The sequence below is a fragment of the Clarias gariepinus genome, chromosome 24 (assembly GCF_024256425.1).
Source record: "Clarias gariepinus isolate MV-2021 ecotype Netherlands chromosome 24, CGAR_prim_01v2, whole genome shotgun sequence".
Classification (NCBI taxonomy): Eukaryota; Metazoa; Chordata; class Actinopteri; order Siluriformes; family Clariidae; genus Clarias; species Clarias gariepinus.
This window is the reverse complement of record NC_071123.1, coordinates 373272-400218: the sequence shown is the minus strand read 5'-3', so window position 1 is coordinate 400218 and position 26947 is coordinate 373272. Positions and strand designations below refer to the sequence as shown.

Genomic DNA, 26947 nt, shown 5'->3' with positions numbered 1-26947 from the left:
TTCTTTCGTGCTCTCGCTGGATCGGGAAAATTTTCCGTCCACTTCTTAAGTGCGCTCCAGCGCTTTTTGTGAATGGACAGGAGAGTCATCCTCTCTCGCGCCCGCGGAATAAAAAAATTGAAACCGAGGCAAAGCTATACGAACAAACCTTCGGGAAATTTCTTCCCTGCCATGTTCAAAGAAGTTCACGAAGAAGAACTGCTAAGGCTCATTTGCTTAGGAACGGGGAGAGGCACGTAGAAATTTCTTTCGAGATTGAAGTGTTCTCCCTGGCACCCCCTGGAGGTTGCTGTTTATGTTTCGCCACCACTGGTGTTTCGGACAACACCGATCTCCAACGAGATGTTAGGTCTTCGGTCATTTCCTGCCATGTTTCAGGATGCCGAACTTCTAACACCCCAACCCCCCCATCTGGCCTGAAGTGCTAAACTTGTGCCCCTTTCGAAGAAACTGGCAGCAGCGTGAAAGCTACTGCCAGGTATATCTCCTTGGCCATTAAAGACTATAGACTGTAATCGCCCTCCGCATTCCAACGGCGTATTTTCCACTTACGTGAAACTTCGAAAAGGCGCACCTTCTGACTCTGGAATTGCAATGTTCCTGGAAAAAAAGGGCCATAGAATATGTTCCCCTACCAGACAGAGAGTCAGGCTACTATAGCCGGTATTTCTTTGCGGGCTTAACCGCGATCTAAAAAAGTACAGTTTCAAAATGTTGACTGTCAAAATAATTGTTCTCAAATCCAACTAGGGGATTGGTTTGTGACAATCGATCTGAAGGAAGCATATTTTCACATAGAAATTTTGCCACAACACAGGAAGTTCTTGAGGTTTGCTTTCGGGGGCGAAGCTTACTATTATCGGGTCCTTCTATTTGGCCTAGCTCTGTCACCCACGCATATACAAAAGTCGCAGAAGCTAGCGCTCCGACATAGGCATGCCGTCCTAGCTCATCTTGATTCTTTAGGATTGAGACTTAATGCCATAAAAGCGTTTCCTGCTCAGAACACAACAAATTTGGGTGTCATGTAGGATTCGATCGCAATGCGGGCACAGGGGTCTCCTGCACGTGTCGAATCCATTTTCAACACCCTGAAGTAAACCAAGCTAGGCCAGAAAGTGACTGTTCATCACTTTCAGAGAGTCTTATCGCAGCTGCATCCACGGTGATACCTTTGGGCCTTCTGCACATGAGATCGTTTCGGTTGTGGCTAAAAGCAAGGGGATTTTACTCAGAGGCAATCCCCGGAGGCAAATAAGGGTTACGCGCCAAGGGCTTTGTACCCTTTCTATGTGGTTCAGACCCCGGTTTCTGACTTTGGGTCCCACTCTATGTGCATTTTTGTCGTCGCGAGACGCTAACAACAGACGCTTCCCCCACGGGCTGGGGTGCGGTCTTAGATGGCTGTCCAGCCCAAGAGAGCTGGAGAGGCCATCTTCTCGCGTGGCACATCAATTGCCCTGAACTGATGGCTTTATTTTGGCCCTGAAACACCCCCCTTAGCAGCTGAGGCTACTACTGTATGTCCTAGTGCGGGTGGGCAACACCATGGTAGTCTCTTACATAATCGCCAGGGCGGACTGTGCTCGTGTCGCTTAAATAAGCTAGTGCATTAGGTTTTGCTTTGGGCACTGGAAGAGTTCCTGTTCCTCAAGGCGATTTACATTCCAGGGCATATGAAGTTGGAAGCCCTGGAACTTTAACGCACTAGAAGAACTAATGCCCTCAAGGTGGGGGTATTTGAAAGTGGTGCATGGCGAAACATGTAGACCCAGTCCACTGCTGAATTGTTTCAGTGCTGGAGTTCTGAAAGAAAAGTTGCCCTCGGGCTTATGCCCTAGTACCCTCATAATGTACATAGCCGCTATTTCGGCTTGTCATGGTTTGACTGATGGGGTCTGGTTGACACCCCTTCCAAACCACTAGAGTCAGTGCCTGTTTGGCTTCCGACCCTTAAGATGGTTTTTCTTATAGTTACTTCTTTCAAGAGAGATGCTATTGCCCTAGCCTACAAGGCGCGTGGTCACACTTCGCCTCTAGGAATCAAGGCTCATTCGTCCAGGGGGATTGCTTTTTCAGGGAACAGGGTTGGGTTACAACAAAGTAACCTGAGACGTTTATAGCGATAATGACTTACTGAATTTCTGCCATTTATGGGAAAAAAAACAGTCTGCATATGATGCGTGTTATGTATTTGTGAAACGAGAATCAATTCCTCTCTGTGCTCCTTTAAATGATCTTTGGTGCATTGTGGGTTAAAAAGAAAACCCGGATGTGTTGTTATACTGTTAAGGAAAATAAAAAGAAAAATGACTAAAGGTTGGATTGTTCACTACTCACGACTCCTCTTAATTATAATTCTTAATTATATACTACAAATCTTAACGGAATACCTAACAAAATTGGCGATGAGGATTCTTCGTTCTCACGTTAAGGTTTTTTTTTTTGGAAGTCAGTATTAACCTTTAGTTCGCTATGCGAATCCTCCTTTTTTTGCCATGCTGTCTCCGAAAAAGAGAGCTCACGCGGGCGCGCAGTGGCTCTGTAAATGGTCAGGAAACAGCTGTCTTTTTTTTTCTTTACCTGGGAAGAGAGTGACAGGGGTAAAAACGTGCTGACGTCAGGACACGAATTGAGCGCGGGAAAGAAGCGCGTATGAGCAGACGATCAGAAACAAAAGAGGGAGTGAGTAAAAAGAAATGGCTGCTTTGGTAGGCTGCATTGAAGCATATGATGAATCAGTGGAGAAGTGCTTACACTGAACGTTTTGACTATTTTGTACTGGCAAACGAGATTAAAGCTGAAGCCATTGTGCCAACATTCCTAAGTGTAATGGGAGTAAAAACATTTAATTTGTTGCGGACACAACCAGACAAACCAGGCAATAAATCATATAAGGAAATAGTGTGTTTACTTAAAGAACATTATTCCCAAAAACCACTGATAATTGCTGAGAGATTTTGGTTCGATAAAAGAAATCAGCAAGATGGTGAATCAATCTCTCAATTCGTGGCTGTGTTGAAACGGTTGTCCGAACATTGTGAGTTTGGTCAGTTACTGTGCGACACCATACGTGACAGGGAAACCAGTGCGAATGCAGGTGGACACCTACAGTATCACTGGTATCAGAGGCAACATACAAAGAAACACTACCGCATCTTATACTTTAGCCATCCAACATACTACTGAAGACTTATACAGGTAAGACGGTTCTGTTAAGGGTGTAATTGAGGTAGCAGTTGAATTAAATAGACAGAAAAAGAAACTTCCATTGTATATCATTAAAGGAAACCATCCAGCTTTTTTAGGGAGGACGTGGCTAGAAAAGATAAAGCTCAACTGGCAAGAGATCCATCAGGTCAGTGAAAACTTGGAACTCTGAGGCATGAAGTCCGGAGTACTGCGACCAGTACGTGTAAGTGAGTGGGCCACACCAATAGTGTCTGTTTTAAAAAGGACGGTCCCTCAGAATTTGTGGAGATTTTAAGGTCACCATAAATCCAGTCCTGACTACATACAATACACAACAACAATTATCTCTCATTGAGGATCTTTTGTCAGGCATATTTACAGATGCATGTGGACCCGAGGTCTCAGAAACTCTTGACCATGGTGACCCATAAGGGAATGTACCAGTAACAGGGACTGCCCTTTGGGATTACATCAGCCCCAGCATTGTTACAAAGAGCAATGGATCAAATTCTCAGGGGACTAAGTGGGGCACAGTGTTATCTTAATGATTCATTTGAAAGTCATTTGAGAAACCTGGAGGCTGCTTTGCAAAGGCTGAAGAGTTTTGGACTGAAGGTCAGGAGGGAGAAGTGTGAGTTTTTCCGGCCCTCAGTAGAGTACTTGGTTCATGTGATTGATAGTGCTGGACTTCACAAAGCTCCTTCTAAAGTAAGGGTGATAGTTGAAGCGCCGTCTCCACAAAATGTGAGTTAGCTTCGGTCATTTCTGGGATTATTGACTTATTATGCAAAATTTGTGCCGAACCTTGCAAACAGGTTAAAACTATTGCACGAACTACTAAATAAATCCACCCCGTTGAAGTGGACTAGGCAATGTGAGGAGGCATTCAGTGGGGTAAAGATAGCTTTGGCCCAATCAGAAGCTCTCACTCATTTCAGCCCAGCTCTCCCAATACAGCTGGCCTGTGATGCATCACCTTATGGGTGGGGGCAGTGGTGTCACACATCATGCCATCGGGTGAAGAGCAAGGCAGAATGTAATTATGCTCAAATAGAGCGGGAAGCACTGGCTATTGTGTTCGGAGTAAAGAAATTTCACCAATTCTTGTTTGGAAGGCGGTTCACTCTGTTAACTGACCACAGACCTCTCACCTCCATTTTTGGCCCGCACTCCGGTATTCCTTCGCTGGTAGCTGTAAGAATGCAGTGTTGGGCCCTACTTCTGTCTGCACATTAGTATGACATTAAGTACAGAAGGTCAGAGCACCATGCTAATGCTGATGGGCTCTCTCGACTTCCGTTGGCCATCACCTATTCAGAGCCAGCCACAGCGGAATTTTTTTCACTTCAAGGAGGTAGATAATTCTCCTATCACGGCAGCTCAAGTAAAATTGCACATGCGCACAGATCCTGTGATGTCAAAAGTTTTAGACATAGTGCTTAAAGGGAAAATAGGAGAAATGTCACTGTTTCTAAAGCCTTACATGACCAGAAGAAATGAGCTAACAGTAGAATCTGAATGTTAACTATAGGGAACAAGGGTCATCATTCCAGCACAACTGAGACAGCAAGTCTTAGAGGAACTTCATTCTGGACATTGTGGTGTGGTTCGGATGAAGGAAATTGCTCGTAGCTACCTTTGGTGGGCAGGTGTAGATGCGGAAATTGAGGAAAAAGCCAATTCATGTTGCTCAAAAATTTTTTGAGCAACATGATTTGTTGAGAAAAAATTGAGAAACACTCCTCAACCAGCTCGCCTACACCCATGGCAATGGCCTGAGGAATCTTGGGTAAGAGTGCACATTGATTTTGCTGGACCATTGGAAGACCACATGTTTTTAGTTCTTCTCGACGCCCACAGCAAATGGCCTGAAGTTGAGATAATGAAAAGCATTATGTCAGGAAAAACAATAAAAGCTCTTCGTTCAATTTTCGGTCGTTTTGGTCTGTCAGTGACAATGGACTTCAACTGGTCTCTGAGGAGTTTGAGGGTTTTATGAAGGCTAACGGAATACAACACATTCGATCAGCACCATATTATCTGTCCACCAATGGTCTTGCTGAGCGATTTGTACAGACAATGAAGCAAGCTTTAAAGTCAATGCAAGGTAGAGGATCTCTAAACCAACGTCATAACACTTTTTTGCTTACCTACCGAAACACTCTTTATGCCACCACTAAAGTGTCTCCAGTCACAGCTATGTTTAAGAGACAGCTGCGCACCCATCTGGACTTGTTGAAACATTTAAAAAACTGAACAGACTGTTCAGGCTCAACAACATAGGCAAGTGGAGCGGCGAGTAAAAGCAAAACATTGTAGTTTCAGGCCCGGGGAGAGAGTTCTGGCTCATAACTATGGGAAAGGTTACAAGTGGTTACCCGCCACAGTGATTGCCCAGACTGGTCCAGTGTCTTACACAGTTAAGCGTGCTGATGAACATCTCTGTTGGAGAAGACATGTAGATCAGTTGCTAGCTGCAGATGGCTGTGACAACTTAGAGAAACAACCTATGACAGATCTGCACCCAGAGCTTCATTGACACCTTCTTTACTTGAAACTTAATTAACTGAAACTGTGTCAAGTCATAAGAAAGAGGTCGTCTCTAGCACCGATCATCCTGTGCTTTTGCAACATCAGACGCCTATAAAAGTGCCTGTGGGACGGTCATATCCTAAGAGAGAGCAACGACCTTCAAACAGACTAGACTAGTCTAGTGACTAACCCTTAACACAGGGACAGAATAAATCCCAGGGTTATGTCCGGGAACAGAGGTAGTCCACCCTCTATCCCTAGTTAAGTTATGTGTTACAAATTAATGAGAACATGTTAGTGTTAAAGTAATATAAGTAGTTTATTTTGTCAAAAAAAAGAAAAAAATGAGGGTGTGTTATTATACTGTTAAGTAAAATAAAAAGGAAAACAACTAAAGGTCGGATTGTTTACTACTCACGACTCTTCTGTAATTTTTAATTATATACACTGAGTCCAGCTGCGGTCCACTCCTGTTGAATTTCAATTCCCTCAAGGCTGCCATTATTTCTCTTGCTTCTGCACCTTTTTCTACCACTTTCTTTCATTCATTTTCTTGGATACATCACTCTGTGAACAGGCAGCCTTTTTTTTACCAATGACCTTTTGTGTCTTACCCTCCATTTGCAGGGTGTCAATAATTGTCTTCTGGACAACTGTCAAGTCAGCAGTCTTCCCATGATTGTGTAGCCTACTGAACCAGACTGAGAGACCATTTAAAGGCTCAGGAAGCCTTTGCTTGTGTTTTAAGTTAATTAACCGACATTATCAGTCTCCAATTTTGAACTTTTTAAAAATGTTCCAATATTTTGAGATAATGAATCTCAAATCTGGGTTTTCATTACGTAACTGTAAGCCATAATGATCAAAATTACAAGAAATAAAACTTAAAATATATCAGTCTTTTTGTAATGAATCTATACAGTATATGAGTTTCATTTTTTTAAATGAATTACTGAAATACAGTGGAGCAAAAAAGTATATAGTCAGCCACCAATTGTGCAAATTTTCCCACTTAATAGAAAGAGCGAGGCCTGTAATTTTCATCATAGGTATACCTCAACTATGAGAGACAAAATAGGAAACAATACCCAGAAAATCACATTGTAAGATTTTTAAAGAATTAGTAAAGAAAATGTATTTGGTCAATAACAAAATTTCATCTCAACGCTTTATTATATACCCTTTGTTTGCAATGAAAGAGGTCAAATGTTTTTTTCTAAGTCTTCACAAGGTTTTCACACACTGTTGCTGGTATTTTGGCCTATTCCTGTTGATGTTTTGGGTCTGTCGCTGGGCAACATGGACTTTCAACTCCCTCCAAAGATTTTCTAAAAGGTGGAGGCCACTCCAGGACCTTGAAATGCTTCTTCCACTCCTTTGTTGCCTGGGCGGTGTGTTTGGGATTATTGTCATTCTAAAAGACCCAGTCAAGTTTCATCTTCAATGCCCTTTCTCATGGAAGGAGATTTTCACTTAATATCTCATGATACATGGCCCCATTCCTTCTTTCCTTTACACAGATCGTTTATCAGCCCCAAAGCATGATGTTTCCACCCCCATGCTTCACAGTAGGTATGGTGTTCTTTGGATGAAACACAGCATTCTTTCTCCTCCAAACACAAAGTTCTATTTTGATTTTATTTGACCATATGACATTCTCTCAGTCCTCTTCTGGATCATCCAAATGCTCTCTAGCAAATTTCAGACGGGCCTGAACATGTACTGGCTTAAGCAGGGGGACCCGTCTGGCACTGCAGGATTTGAGTCCCTGTCGGCGCAGTGTGTTACTGATCGTAGCCTTTGTTACTTTGGTCCCAGCTCTCTGCAGGTCATTCACAAAACTATCCAGCCCTGGTCTCATTTTAACATACAAACACTGTCTACGACTTTTCAAGTAGGCCTCGCTATTTCATAGCAACATTACAGAAATTCCTATACAGGAGCACACTACTTTGGATAGTTAATGTTAAACATATAAAATGCCTTCAAGCACACATCATGCTAGCACTACAGTTAACAGTTTAGTGTTCATTCATCACTTCACCATCTTCGTACACCCTGCAAACATTCTACAGAGAAAGATAAAAAGCTCAGACATCTTAGCCATTTCTTTCATACACAGGTGGGGTTCTTTGGCTAGCAGCTATTGTTAACTAAATTATCATACTTCAGACCAGCCTGAAAGTTTGAGTGTAACCTTAACACAATAACAGTAATAAATGTTACATATAGTGATAATTATTTTTCAGTCATAAGTGACTTAGGTGAGGGAACATGTGTATACAGACCTTGTATTTAACGTAATTTTCCCTTAAATGCACGAGGAGGATAAACCATCATCAGCGGTGTGGAAGCTGAAGATAAGATACAAAGCTCTGACACAGCCGCTGAATACACCGGTGAACTTTGGGGGAGGGGCCAACCAAACTTCAACCCAGCAGCTGGGTTACACAAAAACTACCCAATTGTCTGTAAATAACAGGGGTGTAGATTTAGGGTGGACAGAGGGGATGTGTCCCCCCACCAATAATTTAATCCACTAATCCAAATCGTGCTGACATTAACCTAGACACGCAGAAAGGGATAAATCACGTTCTCGAGTCCTCCCGCCCCCAAAACACATATAAACATTTTGATTGGCTGTGCCTTTCCCTGCTATCATGTAAGAGGCTATGGCTGTGTTCAGATAGAAGCAGCGCCAAATGCAGTGGATTTTTTTTTCCCGTGCAAGAAGGTGTGTTGGGTGACAGCAAAAAAAAAGAAGCTGGACATGAGGAGCTTTTTAAAAAAAAAAAGGGTAAGTCAATTCAAATTCGCTAGTGAATCCATTAAAGTCTAGCTAGTGGTGTTTTTTTTTTGTTTTTTTTTACCGCTATGATGCACATTCATTATAGCAGGGCAGACTATAGTCTATACTTATTTTCCAATAAATGCAAATAACCTTTTTAAAAATCCTACAATGTTATTTTCTGAATTGTTTTTTCTTATTTTCTCTCTCATTGTTGAGGTATACCTATCATGAAAATTACAGGCCTCTCTCATCTTTTTAAGTAGGAGAACTTGCACAATTGGTGGCTGACTAAATACTTATATTAGATCATATTTTAATTCCTTAAGATGCACTTATAGATTAATAACTTTTTAATTGAAGATAGTTTATTTGATTTGATTCACTAATTATAACACATTATGGACCTGTGTCATGTTAAAGTAATAAAGTAAATGTTCCACTTGTAATTTCAGCCACAGCTTTATATTAACAAAGCATCCCCTTATAATCCTTTATAAAGCTCTTTAAGCATCCCCTTATAAACACTTAATAAAATATTTTCCTGACATTTAACGATTGCAAATGTTTTTTTCTAATCCTACAGTTTGAAAAAAGTTGTTCATAAAACAGACAAATATATTTAAATAAAGTGATCAGGATTAGATCATGTCATTAGTGATGGTGTCGTCTTCTTCCACGTCCATTGTGATTTTCTTTCCCATTAGTTTGAAGATATTTTCTGGTGCGATGCCTGGAGGTTCTGCTACTTTCACGCCCAGCATGTCGAGGGTTAATTCTGTGCCTCTCTTCACTGCTGTCTTTGCAACCACAGACTTCCCCAACTGAAACAAAAGAAAAACGATACTTTTCAATTTATAAACATTTGAATAGATTTTCCATAAACAACTGTGTGAGATGCAAATTTAGCTCTACATTGGCAACTTAGTTAAATTGGTTAAAAAAAATTGCATAAAGACCATGTGAACATGTCTAAATAAAACACTTCTGTTTGTTGTTCTTATTGTCACAATAAAAAAACTGGCTCAAGGGAGAGATGGGCATATAGTAATGTTAGTTTATTACACTGTACTGTGTGGTTTAGTTTAGTTTTGTTTAAAGGTTTCTGACCTTGCTGTGGCACGAGGATTCACATGGCAGCATCTGCTTCAGCGGTGATCCCAGAGCCACCTCCAGCACCCGAATCTCTCGTACCAGCGCCACCAGCTCAGCCGGCTCCAGTGACGCTGCGTGGTCGCTGCCCTTCCAGCTTTTGTCCAAGGTCACGTGCCGTTCCAGAACTTTTGCCCCTAGAGCTACAGCAGCCACAGACACACTAATGCCTGCCTCGTGCCCTGAGTAACCGACTGGGATATCTGGGAATTCCTTCTGGAATTCCTATAAAGAAGAGATAAGAATTTATACAAATCAGAGAGGGAATTTTATCATTTATCCTTATTACACTTTTTTTTAACCCAAAAGAACCCTTGAGGATCTTATTCATGATACAGATTTTTTATTATATTAATGATGATATTATTATTATTATTATTATTATTATTATTTGTGTATAATTGCTGTTCCTGAAGCTCCATGAGTGTAAGAGCCTCACAGTGATGATCCGCAGGTTGACGTGCTCCATGGGGAGCGGATATGCGCTGGTACACTGCAGGAAGGTGAACGCTGTGTTGTGCTTCTTCACCGTCTCATAAACACAGCGCATGGTCTCCATCGACTGCATCCCACTGGAGATCACCATGGGACGACCTGAGGACATAAGCGAGAACGTCTCAGCAATTCAAATAATACAGTTCTTTAATATTTTATACAATCTATACAGGTTTGTATGTTTCATGTCGGTTAATAAAATAAAATAAAAAGAGGAAAGACCTTTCTTGGCAGTTTTCTCCAGATAGGGAATGTTGTTGGTGTCTGCTGAGGCGACTTTGAAGAAAGGGACGTTGATTTCATGCAGAAACTCTACAGCCATCTGTGAGAGAAATCATCAGGGAAAAACACTAACTACTGTTGAATATTTACCCGCTATTTCAGTAAAGACTAAGAAAAGCTAGCTGCTCGTGTCCCACTGGTTCGAGCTCTGCTCTCACTCACCTCATCCATCCCTGAGGCAGTGAAGAAAATCCCCACTTCTTCTGCAAACCGCTGCAGTTCTCTGTACTGCGCATGACTGAACTCCAGGTGGCGCTTGTGTTCCCCGTATGTGCTTCCCCACGCGTGACGAGAGGAGTAGGGGCGCTCGAGCGCGCGCTTGGTGAACCTGTGCTCGAGCTCACTCTTCTGGAATTTCACACAGTCTGCACCAGAGCTCTGCAGGAGGAGGATGGAGAGAGATCATCGTCTAATCTAATGCAGTAATCGGACAGACAGTGGCGCATGCGCAGTGAGAGAGACGGAGCGGATATAAAAGGATGCGTTAATCATCCGCTGTGTGAATGAAGTCGTGCTGTTCGCCTCCTGTACCACAGGGTGAGTGTGTGTGTGTGTGTGTGTGTGAGAGAGAGAGGTCTGATGTTCTGGTGGGAAACGGCCGGACATCTAAGTGTTTTAGAGACAAATAAGGCACGACTTTTGTTCATTTACACGCCTTAAATACTTGAGAATTAATCAAAGTTTTTTTTATTATTAACAGCTTCTTCTAGTTTTTAATTTATCAGATACATTTTATTGTTTTATTTTTTATATACTCAAATGTCATTACCTTCCTCTTCTATAATAATATTATTATTAATATAATAATAATTATCATTATATATTATTATTATCATTGTTGTTTTAAGCATGTTTTAGTAATAAAATGTGCAAAATAATATATTGATGCAATTTATTTTACTAATTATTGTGCGCGTGTGTGGTTTTTTTTTTTCCTAAAAAAAAAAAAAAGAAAAGGTTCTGGACCTGCAGTACCTTAGCCATGCGGATCATTTTCTTGGCAATCTCAATGTCTCCCTGATGATTCTGTCCGATCTCTGCGATGATGAAACAGGGGTTTGACCCCCCGATCTTTCTTCCTGGACAAAGTTCAAACTCGAGAGGCATCTTATGATCTGTTCCAACCCTAAGTAATGTAGAGAATCTGAGAGGGTTTTCTTAAAGGTGTCTCAGGGTGGGGAGCTGCAGTACCTGAAGAGGCTTGCATGAAGGTCAGGTGCCAATTTATACTCCTCACGGTGATCCTCCTCCTCATCATCTTCCTCCTCCACCTCCTCCTCCTCATCACCGTGTTTCAACCGCTAAGGACACGTCACTCATCCCGATACAAGCCTAAAGTCAACTGTGTCTCAAATCATCATTTGTTCATTAAAATATTATTAAATTGCCACCTGAAGAGAAAATAAAACCACACTTTAGTGTCTGTCACCGTATAACAGTCCTAATTTCCTTTATTATCAGTCTCAGTGTTTCCCAGAGTTCAGAATTATTTTACGTGGGATGTGGTAACTGTTTCTGCTTCGATGTTTTTTGGAAAATCAGTTAAAACCTCAGTGATGTGCTGAATGAAGTCTAAGACGTACTATTAATATTGTTCTGATTAAACGTCGGGTCTCTTGTGGATATTTCAGGGCTCTTTTTTACCCGAAACATACAAACAAACAAACAGACGAGAAAACAATTTTAAAAGCAAATTAAAAGCAAATAAATTTAACAGTAATTATTTTAATAGTTTGTGTATGTCGGAATACAAGTTGTTATTTATGCATATTCAAGTTCACAGGGAGCAGCAGCTCAAACCGCCCCTTAACGTCGCAAAAAAAGACGTTACAAAAAAAAGTCCAACGAACTGAAATGATCTCTCATCTAATGGGTGCTGTTCAAATTACGAGCGTTTCCCCATATAATCCTCAGATCAAGTAATAGGTATATAATAATGTGTGTGTGTGTGTATATATATATATATATATATATATATATATATATATGTCCCACAGTTGAATTCTGTTAGGAGTGAAACAGCGCGGGATTAAGGGCGTGTCTGTAACCAGGATTAACCTGCTCTGTAACCTCTGTCCCTGGCTGTGGAGTGGATGAAGCTCAGTATGAGCTGTGTCTGGAGCAACATGGAGGCAGCAGGCAGTCAGAATGAAATCTCTCCCAAAGAGAAAAGAAATCCTCACAAAGCCGCCTTAATTCTGGCCAGAGGAGGGAGCAAAGGGATTCCCCTGAAGAACATTAAGGTCCTGGCTGGAGTTCCTCTCATCGGCTGGGTGATCAGGGCTGCACTCGACTGTGAGCTGCTCGACAGGTAAAAGGAGGGAGAAACACAGAGATGAACAGAACTAACGAATGCTCCGAATAACAGGGTTTTAGCCTTCAGTTAAATGTGAGAGTGTGTTATTAAGTGCAGTAGCGTAAGAGCCCGTCTTATCGAATCAAACATTGTATTTCTCAGTGAATCAGAAACACGCTGGAGAATAGCTGCTGATGGAGCAGGTGCACAGGAGAGGAGCTTTACAGTACCTGCCTGAAGGCTTAATTTAACTATAAAAAAATATCATGTCGTGTCGCAAGGGTCTTTACCGTTTACCACCACTAATAATAATAATAATAATAATAATAATAATAATAATAATAATAATAATTTCTCATCCCATTTTGCCTGCATGGTTGTGGAAGTTAATCAACCTCATAAATGTACACAATCGCATGAAACTTTTTTTTTTTACATCTATATCGGTGGTCCTGGAGAAACCCATCACACACCTTTGTGTTTTTTTCGCGCTCTGCACACCCGATTTAATTATTCAGCTAGCTAACACATCTCTCTAAATTAAGGTAAGCAATTTTCCAGGAGCAGGGTTAGGAACCGCGGGTATTTTGGGGGTGTGTTGGGGGGTGGGGGTGGTTGGGGGTCCATTATCCAAAAGTGTATAAGGAATAGCCGTCGCTTAAATATTACTAGTGAAGAATATTTCCATGCCCGTAAAGAAAGAGACATTATGACCAGTTTTCAGATGGAAGACAAAAAAAAATAATGTCTCCTGGGTTTTGCACGAAAATGGAAAAATAACACATATGGCATATATTTTCTTTCTTTCTTTCTTTCTTTCTTTCTTGCCATATGTGTTATTTCATAGTTTGGAAAATAATCCTGTTTCGTGACTGGTATTATGATCAAATCCAATATAGACCTGCTCACGTATATAAACGTAATAACGTTGCTTGATCATCGTAAGTGGTGCATTTATTGTGTTTGGTTGCATTTTACACAACCTCAGCCAGATAGATATAGATAGTTTTCGCAAGCAGTTACCTCTGAATTTTTTTTTAAGTTTCTCGTAACTCATGCACACTGCTTGCTTTTGAATCTTCATAAGCCTGTTTGCTGAGGTTTGATAAACTCTTGAGTGTATTTGAATCTGTAGCGTTTTATGTAAGCCCACAATTTATTATAATACAGTACATTACAATATAATGTTTTAATCTGAATTTTGCAACTTTCCTCCTGTATTTTTCTTCTCTTCTAAAAATAAATAAATAAATAAATAAATTACATTTTAAAAACATTCCCAAGTTTTATGGCACTAGTTAGTAACCTATAACCAGTATAAGGATCTGTCTTATCTGACTGATACTTTCTTTCTTTCCTTTTTTATAGAATGTGTGCAATTTAATAAGGAATTGAGCTGCTTAGTTTTAATGAACAGTTTACAACCTAGTTTATTTTGTTATTTTTTAATGCTCTTTATAGAATTTTCATTAGTGTAGAATTTTTTTCAAATTCGTCTTTCTTTAAAGACGCATTTAAATGACGGAAACTTCGAAGCACTTTTGTCTCCCTAGATATGATAGTCTGTAAAAAATGTTAAACTTTTTTTAAGTTTGCAAATAGTGAATGATTTTGTTACATAATAATGCAAACATATGTACCAAAATTTGCACTAAATATAATCTAAAGATAATACAAAGATTAAGATTAAGCAAAATATTTTGTATGTGTGTGTGTGTGTGTGTGTTTGTGTGTGAGAGAGAGAGAGAGAGAGAGAGAGAGAGATCATATCAAGTTCACTTCATTACTTAAAACATTAAATCAATATACAGTAACCAGTTCGTGGTAAAACAATATGTAAAATAATATTCAGTTACAACAATGATTTATACATAAATTGGATTTTCCCCCAAGTAAGAAACCACTGATGTGTCTTCGATTTTCGTGACCCTGCACTGTCTATAGTGACGTAGTTGAAATTTACTTTCAATTAACATTCCCCAAAATGATGCAAAAGAACATTTCCCCCAAATAAGTGTTGTAATATTTTTTGTTAATATTTTTTTTTTGTTCAATTATGAAAACAACCAAATGCAATGCTTCAAGAGTTGGGGGGAAATATAAAAAGGGGGAGGGCGGACACACAATGATAGGCGAATCACAGAGTAAAGCACGTAAACATACACGCGCACACAAAACAGTTAGTGTTACACACATGGTTTCAATTTACATAAAACTAATCACGTCGTCGATTCTTTAACAAAGTCTATAGCAGCAGTCCAAGAATAAATTGTTCGAAATGAGGCTATGAAATCTGGCTATGGCATGTTCCAAAATTAAAAATGTCTAAAATATACTGTAGGAATGCCATACAGACGACAAGTGGGTGTCAGCTTCACACCAACTGACGGTCAAAGCTGCCATTAATGTTCTTTTTTGTTGTAAACCAAGTGTGATGTTAGCAAAAGTGAACCTGGGCACAAAGGAACATTCTCCTTAAAAAGTAAGGAAAGAAAATGATAAGTATTGTATGAGGCGCCGTATAGGGCTTAAATCAAACTTTACTCATGCACACACATATGAAACACTTGCATACACACATATGAAACACTCACACATACATATATACTACTAACTGCTCAAACAACTACATATGAAACACTTGCATACACATATATGAAACACTCACACATACATATATACTACTAACTGCTCAAACAACTACATATGAAATGCGCGCGCACATACATACATACTTTCCGCGCACATACATACATACTTTCCGCGCACATACATACATACTTTTCACGCACATACATACATACTTTCCGCGCACATACATACATACTTTCCGCGCATATACATACATACTTTCCGCGCACATACATACATACTTTTCACGCACATACATACATACTTTCCGCGCACACGCACGCACACACACACATACATACTTTCTGTGCACGCGCACAAAGCCAACTGTAGTGGTGTAGGGAACGAGTGAACAACAGATCTTTAGTTTAGCGGAAAAGGGAATGGATAATTTCCTATAAGTCATTACATATCGCTGGAGTGTGAAAAAAATTTACTCGAAAAATAATTTATATTTTTATTATAATTATTATCGAGGCGAGGACATCATATAAATAGGACACAATAATTTACATTTTGATTTAATAAAGAAACCATTCGTATTATATAGGCTAGTAATCTGTAAAAATAAATAAATAAATAATAAGTTTTATATTTTTTTTATGGTATCAGTTTTTGTTTCAATAAATAATCTATATTTAATGTCCGTAGCGTGAAATTTCCACAGCAGCAGGTATCCGAGGTGCTTGTGTTACCATGGTAACGCAAGGAGGAAGTGACGTTGCATGGTGTTCTGAATGGTGGAATTTTGTAGAGTGAAGTTCCCTTTTCAGACATTTCCTGCGCAGGGAGTAGGGTGTAGGGAGTAGGGTGTAGGGTGTAGGGAGTAGTCATTTCAATGTATATGAACTTCATTCTCCCTGATTAGTAGTAGCGTTTCTTAAATAGACCGTTAATGGACAGTTTAGAAGACAACGAGTGATTTATTTATCACCACAAAAGTGGGTAATATGGGGGGTCGGAACAATGTTTGTCCCGTGGGATTCCGATGAGTTATTGTTCATATTAGCGAAGGCGAGGAAACACATTTCACAAAACAGTATTTCTTTCTGTTGTAGGATCCGACATATTAGCCACAGATTCCGTGCTTCAATTTTCTTTTTGCAAATCATCACCTGCGTTTTCTGCCGCTGAAATATTCAGACATTATGTGGATAGTTCTGAATACGCCATGTGATTGAGCAGTGATGATACAAACCAGTACTACCATTCAGGGAGAATGAAGCGACAAGTCCGTCTACACTGAAATGCCTTCCGGTTACACTGAGAATCTCATCGGTGAATGTGCGAGAAGAGTTTGTATGTATGTGCGCGGAAAGTATGTATGTATGTGCGCGCGCATTTCATATGTAGTTGTTTGAGCAGTTAGTAGTATATATGTATGTGTGAGTGTTTCATATATGTGTATGCAAGTGTTTCATATGTGTGTGCATGAGTAAAGTTTGATTTAAGCCCTATACGGCGCCTCATAGTATTGTAATATTGTGATGCACATACATGCTAAGTGTAAGCACTTTTGATGAGCGACTATTATAAGACGATTGATGTGTGGTGTAATATTTTTCCGAATTAAGCTAAATAAAATATTCCTAAATCTTCCTGAATGTAGTGTTGTAATAAAAGCATCTAAATGTTTAAATGTGTGATGTGATTTGTACACGATGCAGTTATTAAAGGGTTTCCGCTCCAGCGTTAGAAACCTTAAAAAACAGCTTACAATTTTAATTATGCGTTCGACCGCATTTGTGTGAGCGTGTGTGTGTGTGTGTGCTTGCGGGTGTAAGTGAGTGCGTGTGCGCGTGTTTTAAACGGCACTGTACAGTGTATATACAGTGCATCACCATTTCCCCCCGTGAATTCTGAAACTGTCATATATTTTAGATTCGTTGGGATTACAGCTTGCAGCTGTAAAATAGTTCATTCATGAAAAAAATAGTATCTGAAAAATATTTGAATATTTCCTAAGGTCAATAAAGATTAATGGAATCATCAAAATTAAAACAAAGAAAGAGTAATAATAAACTTCTAAAAAAAATCTAAGAGTTTCGCCTTTTAAATAAAATGTGTGAGAAATGCACTGTAAAAAAATGAATCAATGGCCTTGTAATTTTTATTTAAAAAATGTATGTAATCATTAAAAATAATATGCATATTTTATTTAAAAAATTGGTTTTCTTTTTTTCCTATAATATATTGAGAACATTTCACTAATAAAATTAAGAAATACATTTTACCTATTTTTTTTAAAGGAAAATAGTCTAATTTTTAGGCCTAATTTGAGGAATCATTTTCGCTAAAAATTTTGAGGGAAAAAGGCTTCATATTTATTTTAAGAAAATTGGCCCAATTATCCGGGTTTGATTGAGTCACCTTCATTTGAATCTCAACAACAGCAGTGAAGGAACAGACGAAAAGTGTACAATGTTAAGAATTAAGTTAAGCCCCTTGCTAATTTTTATATTTTAATTTAATTTCTTAAATAAGATCCTTTCTTGCACTAGTGTCAGCAATATAAATGAAATAAATTAAAGATTGCGAACATTTCTGAAAACATCCTGTCTGCCATTAGCACACTTGAGTTTGTTGTTGTGTCTCCACAGTTCACTAAAACACGTTTTGGGGAGTTAGTGTTTTACAATCTTACAAAGATATGAACCTAGAAATGGTTTACTGTACAAGGTTTTAGTACAGAATGTGACTAGAAAAGATGTTCGCATATAATGCAAAACAGTTGATTTCAATGACATAGAAATTGTCAGTTACAAACTGTTTTACGAATTGTTTTACGGATCTTAAAACTGCTGTAAATGTTATATACACTATTTTACACAGTGTTTAATATTTTGATATCAGTGAAACATGAAATAAAAGCATGTTTAACACCAAAATACATTATGTATTAATTTCATTACAAAATGTTTTTTATATTTAGTAATTTTCCTTGATACATACGAGTACCTTTTGTCTGGCTAAAAGTTAAGGATGTTTTACATGATTTATTTAAGTAGTTTCTGCTGGGGGAAAAAATCCAGCTGTAAATACTACTTAACAATAATATGCGTAATAATTTAGGATTTTTTACTTGATTTATTTAAGTAAATTCTTCTAAAAAGTCAAACCTTAAAAACTGCTTAAAAAGAATATGTGCAAAAGTGTTACCATATTTTTTTAAAGTAGATAATAAGATTTTTTTTACAGTGTGTGATGTGTGATGCGTGTGTGATGTTTGGTGTCTTCTCTCGTTCTCAGCGTCTGGGTCTCCACAGATCATGATGAGATCGAGCGAATCGCTAAACTCTGGGGCGCTCAGGTGATTCGCCGGAGTCCTGAGGTGTCCAAAGACTCCTCCAGTTCCCTCGACACCATCCGCGAGTTCATCAGCCTGAGGCCAGGTACACAAATTTATGTGTGATCTCTCTGTGAGTAATAAAGACACACAGGTGCAGCCCTGAGTGGCATTTACAGTATAATACAAATGATCCTGTACTGATTATAACTCATGTGAATTTAAATTTTCAATTTCAATTTTATTTATATAGCGCTTTTAACAATGGTCATTGTCTCAAAGCAGCTTCACAAAAAATTAAAGATTTTTTTTTTCTAGGAAAGAAAAGAAAAGAAAATATTTGAAAGTGTGTATGTGTGAGAAAAAATGTGTCTAGATAATAATGAAATGAATGAATGATGAATGAAATGTCTCTGATGAGCAAGCCAAGGGTGACGGCGACAGTGGCAAGGAAAAACTCCCTGAGATGGCAATAGGAAGAAACCTTGAGAGGAACCAGACTCAACAGGGAACCCATCCTCATCTGGGTGATAACAGATAGAAATAACATCATGTGTGTTGTGCAGGTGAAAGTTCAATATAACAGAAGTTGTGTAGATTCAGTTCAGCAGTAGGTGCAGAGGGCAGATGGGGTCAGGATCACTGGAAGCACAGGAGCAGGGTGTGTAGCTCCAGCCATCATAAAGCAAAATCTAGCTGGAGCAGGTCCTTCTCAAGATGCCTTAGAAACCTCGCAGGGTTGGCCTTTGTCTACTAAAGCTGGCACATTCTCCAGATGCCTCGATGAATGATTTATAGCTCTCTTTTGCGCAGTCACAATACAGTATGAGTTACACCCTTCATTAAAAATGTCATGTTGTGTATTTATGGTATTTAATTTTTATATGATATATATGAGCATCAATAATTAACTCACAGCTCTAGATAAAGACCAGGAATGTGTTGAGCACCTCATCAGTTACGACTGTTTATTAAACTGCAGAATTCACGCCAAAGAATATGTTTCAGCTCAGAAAAATGGTTAATTCTTATTCTCACTCATGTTAAAGGAGCTATAAATAATACTTTTCTTAACATCTTCTCTTTGTTTCTCTCTTTTTAAAGACTACAGTATTCTGTATTGGTTATGAATCCGAAACTCGTTAGTGGATGTTATTGCTATCATATACTGTGCACTCCATATAAATTTATAATGAGCTGTGTGATATTATTTCCTCTATAAAGCACTACATTTTGAACCATGAACCCATGCTGCTACTAGTGGGGTCTTGCGGTTAGTGTACAATTTTGCGGTGAGCATAGAATTCTTTTTTTATGTTTGTGTGATTATATGTTAACTTTAATTGTAAAATTTAATGTTACTTTAACAGTCTATGAATATATAAATATATTTCAGTACAGAATTAATCGCCAACACAGTTTCATACTGCGGTGTCTTCTCTATCTGCCAAAACCAACAAACACTTCAGCATATACTGTGTGTGTGTGTGTGTGTGTGTGTAGAGTTATTAAATAAATAAAAAAATCAGACATTGCAATTGAAACAGCTACTCAGTACTTGAGTATCTTTTCACCGAATATTTTTTTACTCATACTTGAAAATAAATTTTTACTTCTACTTGAGTAATATTATTTTGAATTACAGCTACTCTTACTTGAGTCATTTTTTGGCTACTCTACCCACCTCTGATCCTACCTTGCACTTCCTCTCAGCAGGCTGTCTGTACAGTAAGTGCCGCTGGAACCAGACCTCTCCCTCTTGGTGCTTCCAAAGGAAAATCAAAACCAAACTCAGAGTTTCAAATCCTCCTAACTGGAGTTTGGTTTATTATATTTAATAATAACTGGATAAAATAAGTAAGGAGTTAATGACAACAAAGGAAGTGACAGATTTTTCTATTAAAACCTTTTCTACCACAAGGAGGGGAGATGTAGTAAACAGTTTACACTAGGTGCTAGACAAAGCAGATGTAAAAGTGTGATGTCTTTTTTTTTTTGCAGCAAAGGGACCCAGTCATACACAATCCCACCAACCAATAAACAGTTATTTTCTTAGATATTGCACACTTCCTGAACACACTTTTCCCTTATCTGTGTTTTAGAGGTGGACATTATTTGTCACATCCAGGCGACCTCTCCATGTCTGCACCCTCACCACATTAAAGAGGCATTAGAGCTGATCACAGAGGAGGGATATGACTTTGTGTTTGCTGCAGTGCGCAGGCATCAGTTCCGCTGGACCGAGGTGAAGAGAGAAGGTACGGTATGATGTATTAATAAACTCAGCAATAATGAGTGTGTTGTGGCTGGATGCCAAAGACAACAAAATAAAACCATACTGACAATATAAAATAAATAGCCTACCACTGTGGCAGTTTTTTATTTAATTATTTAATACAATAATAATACCACACTGTACAATATAAAACCTGTTCTCAATTATGTTCAAGGTTAACTTGTCTAACCCACAGTATGAGGTAAGGTTCTGCTGAAAAAACTGATGATTCTACTTTGTGCAATGCACCAGTTCTAACAGGAAGCAGAACAATCCCAGAATGCTAAGGTCCTTTTGGTGAAAGTCTCACCTTTACTCCTCCAAACACACCTCTGATTATTCAACCTAAGATATATAAAAAGTGAAAGGTGGTCAGACAGTCCAAGATGGGGGTCTGGCTGCACTTGTAGTCCTCAGCAACATTGGTTGGACTGTAGCTTTGCATAGTTTAGTAATCGAGTATTCAACCAAAAATTTAATCGATTAATTAAATTAAACAAGAATGTAAAATATATAAGGGAACCAAAGATTAATTAGTTTTCTTTGTAGAAAAATCTACATTTATTTTTTAAATGCATACTGCATTGTATCAAAAATAAACATTGTCATTATTCACAATACAAGGAATAGCTTATACACCTGTCTCACCTACGCGGTTTGACTCGTGGTGAGATGTGGTGTTAGGCACCGTGAGCCGTCGCAAGTGCTCGCCGACATTCCGTAAAGTTCTGCAACATTTTTTAGGCGGCTTAAACATGTTTAATTTTTTACGCAAAAAGATGGAAACGTTATCGCAGCGGTGAATCATGATGAACTGTACTTCGCCCACCGCGCAGGTGAGATTAGGGGTAGTAAAGTTGACTGAGATTAATTAAGTGCATTACAGTGCCATATACAGTATTCTGATTTTAAAGCTTTTTCTCAAATACAAAAACTAAAAAAGGTATTTTAAATGACTTTAAGGATCAAAATAACTATGGCACACATTAAAATAAATAATTATATAAAAACACTAAGGTGTGCAACTAAACTTTCAGAACTAAAAGTTTCAAAATCTACAGCTCAGGCATCACATAATCCTTTGCTGACAATTTCTGTGGTTTTCTCTTGCTGGTTTACATTTAGGCATTTGGCAGACGCTCTTATCCAGAGCGACTTACATTTTTATCTCATTACACATCTGAGCAGTTGAAGGTTAAGGGCCCAACAGTGGCAACTTGGTGGTTGTGGGGTTTGAACCTGGGATCTTCCGAACCGTAGTCCCTGGTTTCTTCTTCTCTTGACTTGTTGATATTTTTATCGCTCCTTTCCATTTTGCAGCCTCAACAGAACGCTCCATCAAATCAATACACAGCTAATTGTTTGCATCTCCTTCCGCTTTGTGGGTGACGTAAGCGCTTCTTCTTCGTTAGTGTTTACTAGCGGCTTGCATCCGGTAGCGCACTTTGTCAAAAGCGCGCTGTCAACAAATAATTGCGCAAAAACATAACGCAAGTTTTTAAAATTAATTAAACGAAGCCTTGTGGCAGAAGATTTTGACCAAGCAAGCATGCAGCATGAAAGCAGCATGAATTCCAGGTCATGTCAGCAGTGTTTCTCCATAATGGTAGTGTTAATGCACAAGCTCTCGCAGGTCTTCTCACCTGGGTCGACACATTAGGCAGTGCGGTCTGCTAGCTGAATAGCTGCTGTTAAAGTGATGCAGTTTAGCCAAATCTCTGTAAAAATCAGGCTGCAGCAACTGGAAGATTGTAGTAAGCAGAGGCGTCAATTGATTATCTTTTAGCATAGCTCTTATGGCAGCTTGCTTGCCCTGCTTCCATTTATGCTCACGGCGTCTCGTCCACCACTGGGCTGATCGGTGATTTTAAAAGGGATGAATACATCTGCTAAAATTTGATGCTACAATCCCCAGAACATGCTCAGAAGTTCATCAAGGCTGCACTGTTGTCCCTTTGTCAGATAGCTAGTTACAGCAGCTAAGATAATAATAGACTATGTTGGCTGGAAGAGCTCAAAGCCGCTGTGTTCATGCGCACCGCCATCACCAGTACAATGTTGTTAACTTTTTGTGTTGCATTAAGGGCACGATCCCTCCCTGATTTTAGTCCTTTTCTAGAGGTTAAGAACACTGTTCCTCTGAACCTGGACCCCTCCAAGAGGCCACGGCGTCAGGACTGGCCAGGCGAGATCTGTGAGAACGGTTCCTTTTACTTCAGCAAGAGAGAACCATTTGAGAACGGCTTAAAGCAGGTACAGAAACGCAACTGATAGACACACACATGCATGTGTCATTAATGTTCAAGAGGTACACTGATATGGTTTCTTACATTATACATTAAACAAAGCAAACAGAACAGCTTGGTATAGATTAAACCACTTGAGCTTGAGCTGCACTAAAATCATTAAGGTTAACCTTTATTAAAGGTAATCTGGATAAGAGATATCCCATGTCTTGAATATATTACTGATTATTTTAAAAGGTTCAAGTTTGGTGCAAATTGAATGATAATATAAAAGCTTTAACTAAATCCAGATTAAAGATTAATACTAGTCAGTGCAGTCTGACTCTTAGTTATGGCAGATTTTACTTCCTCATATGCCATGAAGGTTGGAAGAGTTGCCTACTATGAGATGCTTCCTGAGCACAGTGTGGATATTGATGTGGACATCGATTGGCCCATAGCAGAGGAGCGAGTCCTCAGGTAGGGATGAAAAGAGATACTTCTCTCTCTATTTAAAGAAAACAAATAATACATTACAAAAACCCACTTTCTTAAAACTGACAGAATAGATTTATCTGGTTTTGAAGTTAAACTCCTTAAACAAGTGGCCTATGGGTTACACCCTTTTTAACATTTTATTCACTAGTGAAACATTAATAAACTTTGAATAACCATTTTTTACTAAGTGCATGTATTATCTGAGTAAGTGTACTGTACATTAAAATCTTTAAATTATTTCCCAGTATTACTTTTATACCCAAAACCTTACAGACAGTTAATATTTAGTGTCATTGGAATTGATGCACTCAGAAAAATAGTGTTTGTTTATAATTTTTTTATAAAGAATGACAATTTATGTATAATTATGGATTACATTTTTATATTTGTGATCCTTTATCAGTACAATATATACAGATGTAAATGTCCAGCTGTTTGGCAGGTTTGGTTATTTCGGCCGTGATAAACCCGCAGCGTTCAGGTTGCTGCTCTGCTCCGTGTCCGGCTGTTTGACTGATGGACAGATTTACATGTCAGTCTCTGGAGAGGAGCTGGTGTCCACCAACGCACAAGACCTCAGTGCCATTCGGCTGCTGCAAAGCGAAAACATTGAGGTAGGAGTAACCTGCTCTAGTGTAGTGTCACAACACTGTATTTTTTTAAAAGCTCATGGTTTTACTCTCCCGGTTGGTTTGGTTCCGCATGTCAGGTGATCCTGATCTCCTCCAGCAGCGACCCGGTGTCTGAGGCTCTGTCTGAAAAGCTTGCTCAGCGTGCAGGATGTGTTCTTCACTACAGAGTCGAGAACAAACAGTCTGAAGTTGAGAGTCTGATGAAGGAGCGAGATCTGAATTGGACAGATGTGGCCTATTTTGGTGAAACTCCAAACAATGTGAAACAATTCTGAGTTTGTCTTTATTTGTCTTATTCTGAAGCAGATTTTTTTTGCTATGTGTTTACTTTATCCTCAGGCACAGATATGCAGGACGTGGAGTGTTTATCCAAGGCAGGGTTAAGTGGGGTTCCTCCCGGAGCTCCTGCTACTTCGATCATCGCTTGTAAATACACCTGCAAGAACGCAGCAGGCCGTGGAGCGCTGCATGAGTTCGCTAATTACCTTCTACAGCTGAAGAAAAAAGCCAAAACAAACACAAATCAGGACAAAATTGATAGGCAACACTTTTAAAAGAAATAAAATGTGTTTTTTTTTTTTGCCAGGCTTTTCGTTTGTTACATATTCTCTGTTCTTGGTTAATTGATTGGTGTTATATTGTGCTTTAGGTTTAAGCATTGGATATATTGTTATTATTTTATTCTAATTTACAGTTAAATGTGTGAATGTTCAATTAATGTTTAAATGATAAAGTTTTTGTGGAATGTTGGACCTGCAAAGTCAGGTTTAAAATGTCATTTAAAAAACAGTGATCGAGTGAAATTTAGATTTAGACTTTGATTAAGTTTAAAGAATGATTTACAAACACTAATCTTTAATTCATTTTTCTTTTAACTTTTGTGTGTATTTGTTTATTTCTTTTTATTTTACACATTTGGTTTTAGCCTAGGACACCTGGAGATTGCAAAAGAAGTCAAGGCTTTTACTGTAAACCTATAATCTAAGCTTTGGTAGAAAAGAAAAATGTTTTCTATTAGTAATTTCTTCTTTTAGAAATAAAAAGCACAAAAATAAGGAAGGCCAGAGAATATATCCAGAGAATAAATTTAGCTACTGTTGTAAATCTCCTCAAAATTCTGATTTAATAACAATAATAATATGTTAGTGGTGTAACAGTTCGGATCGGTTCGGTGCTTGTGATATATTTTAACTAGTGTTGCGTGATCCTCTGGATTAATGTGCTATCTATGAAGAGTTTGTGTCTTTTTATTTCTCATTCTTCCTTGGCTGTCAGGTGTATCAGGAACACACATCTCATGTAATAATTCCATATGCTCTTCACAAGTACCATGTTTTACCTTATAATAGAAAGAAGGCTATAATATCACACTCATTATGCACATCCTATGCTTATGTGTGTGGATAGATAGACCATATAATAGAAAGAAAGAAATGGTAAAGAAAATGTAAGACATCTAACGGTAAATAAATATACTCAATGACAGCTAGCTGTTATAGAATAAATATTGTTATACAATAAATTGTGTGTTATATAATAAATCACTGTGTGATTAAATGTCTGTATAGGGAAGTGTGACCTTATCTAATGCTGGTTTACATTTGATACACTTGGCATTGAATCATTTATGATGATTTATGAAACGAATTCTGTTAGTAACTTGATTAAATCATTTAAATGAGATATTTAAATTTAGATATATCTTCTTCTTTGTCTTTGGGCTGTTCCCTTTCAGGGGTCGCCACAGCGAATCATTTGCCTCCATCTAACCCTATCCTCTGCATCCTCTTCTCTCACACCAACTAACTTCATGTCCTCTCTCACTGCATCCATAAATCTCCTCTTTGGTCTTCCTCTAGACCTCCTGCCTGGCAGTTCCAACCTCAGCATCCTTTTACCGATATATTCACAATCTCTCCTCTGAACATGTCTAAACCACCTCAATCTGGCCTCTCTGACTTTATCTCCAAAACATCTAACGTGGGTTGTCCCTCTGATAAACTCATTCTTGATCCTATCCATCCTTGTCACTCCCATGGAAAACCTCAACATCTTCAGCTCTGCTACCTTCAACTCTGCCTCCTGTCTTTTCTTCAGTGCCACTGTCTCTAAGCCGTAGAGCATCGCTGGTCTCACCACTGTCCTGTACACCTTTCCTTTCATTCTCGCTGATACTCTTTTATCGCACAACACACCTGACACTTTTCTCCACCCATTCCAACCTGCCTGTACCCGCCTCTTCACCTCCTTTGAACACTCTCCGTTGCTCTGGACCGTTGACCCTAAGTACTTAAAATCCTGCACCTTCTTTACCTCTGCTCCCTGTATCCTCACCGATCCTCCTGGGTCACTCTCATTCACACACATGTATTCCATCTTGCTGCGGCTAACCTTCATTCCTCTGCTTTCCAGAGCATACCTCCACCTCTCCAAATTTTCCTCCACCTGTTCCCTGCTCTCGCTACAGAGCACAATGTCATCTGCAAACATCATAGTCCATGGGGACTCCTGTCTTACCTTATCTGTCATCCTGTCCATCACCAGAGCAAACAAAAAGGGGCTTAGAGCCGATCCCTGATGCAGACCCACCTCCACCTTGAACTCTTCTGTCACACCTACAGCACATCTCACCACTGTCTTACACCTCTCATACATGTCCTGCA

The 26947-nt window shown here is 39.0% G+C and overlaps 2 protein-coding genes across 2 annotated transcripts; one reads left to right on the top strand and one right to left on the bottom strand.

Annotated features, from left to right (window-relative positions):
- Positions 1-8928: 8928 nt before the first annotated feature.
- On the bottom strand, positions 8929-11571 carry LOC128511979 (sialic acid synthase-like). The gene is made up of 6 exons (XM_053485044.1): positions 11417-11571; positions 10604-10819; positions 10382-10481; positions 10104-10258; positions 9623-9889; positions 8929-9336 (listed from the first exon to the last, which is right to left on the bottom strand). The coding sequence occupies exons 1-6, from the start codon at positions 11546-11548 to the stop codon at positions 9154-9156; spliced, it is 1053 nt and encodes a 350-aa protein (XP_053341019.1). The 5' UTR covers positions 11549-11571; the 3' UTR covers positions 8929-9153.
- On the top strand, positions 11491-25784 carry LOC128511977 (N-acylneuraminate cytidylyltransferase B-like). Its single transcript, XM_053485041.1, has 9 exons — positions 11491-11571; positions 12439-12752; positions 18618-18760; positions 20757-20912; positions 23049-23182; positions 23540-23634; positions 24095-24266; positions 24362-24527; positions 24624-25784. The coding sequence occupies exons 2-9, from the start codon at positions 12535-12537 to the stop codon at positions 24836-24838; spliced, it is 1299 nt and encodes a 432-aa protein (XP_053341016.1). The 5' UTR covers positions 11491-11571; positions 12439-12534; the 3' UTR covers positions 24839-25784.
- The last annotated feature ends 1163 nt before the right edge of the window (positions 25785-26947 follow it).

Excerpts from the sequence above, each read along its gene's own strand:
- LOC128511977 (XM_053485041.1), top strand. The coding sequence starts at position 12,535 with ATGAAGCTCAGTATGAGCTGTGTCTGGAGCAACATGGAGGCAGCAGGC. Across the intron at positions 24,267-24,361 it reads TGCAAAGCGAAAACATTGAG|GTGATCCTGATCTCCTCCAG; the intron begins GTAGGAGTAACC and ends TCCGCATGTCAG. Across the intron at positions 24,528-24,623 it reads GACAGATGTGGCCTATTTTG|GCACAGATATGCAGGACGTG; the intron begins GTGAAACTCCAA and ends CTTTATCCTCAG.
- LOC128511979 (XM_053485044.1), bottom strand. The coding sequence starts at position 11,548 with ATGCCTCTCGAGTTTGAACTTTGTCCAGGAAGAAAGATCGGGGGGTCA. Across the intron at positions 10,482-10,603 it reads CTGCCTCAGGGATGGATGAG|ATGGCTGTAGAGTTTCTGCA; the intron begins GTGAGTGAGAGC and ends TTTCTCTCACAG. Across the intron at positions 9,890-10,103 it reads TCAACCTGCGGATCATCACT|GAATTCCAGAAGGAATTCCC; the intron begins GTGAGGCTCTTA and ends TCTTCTTTATAG.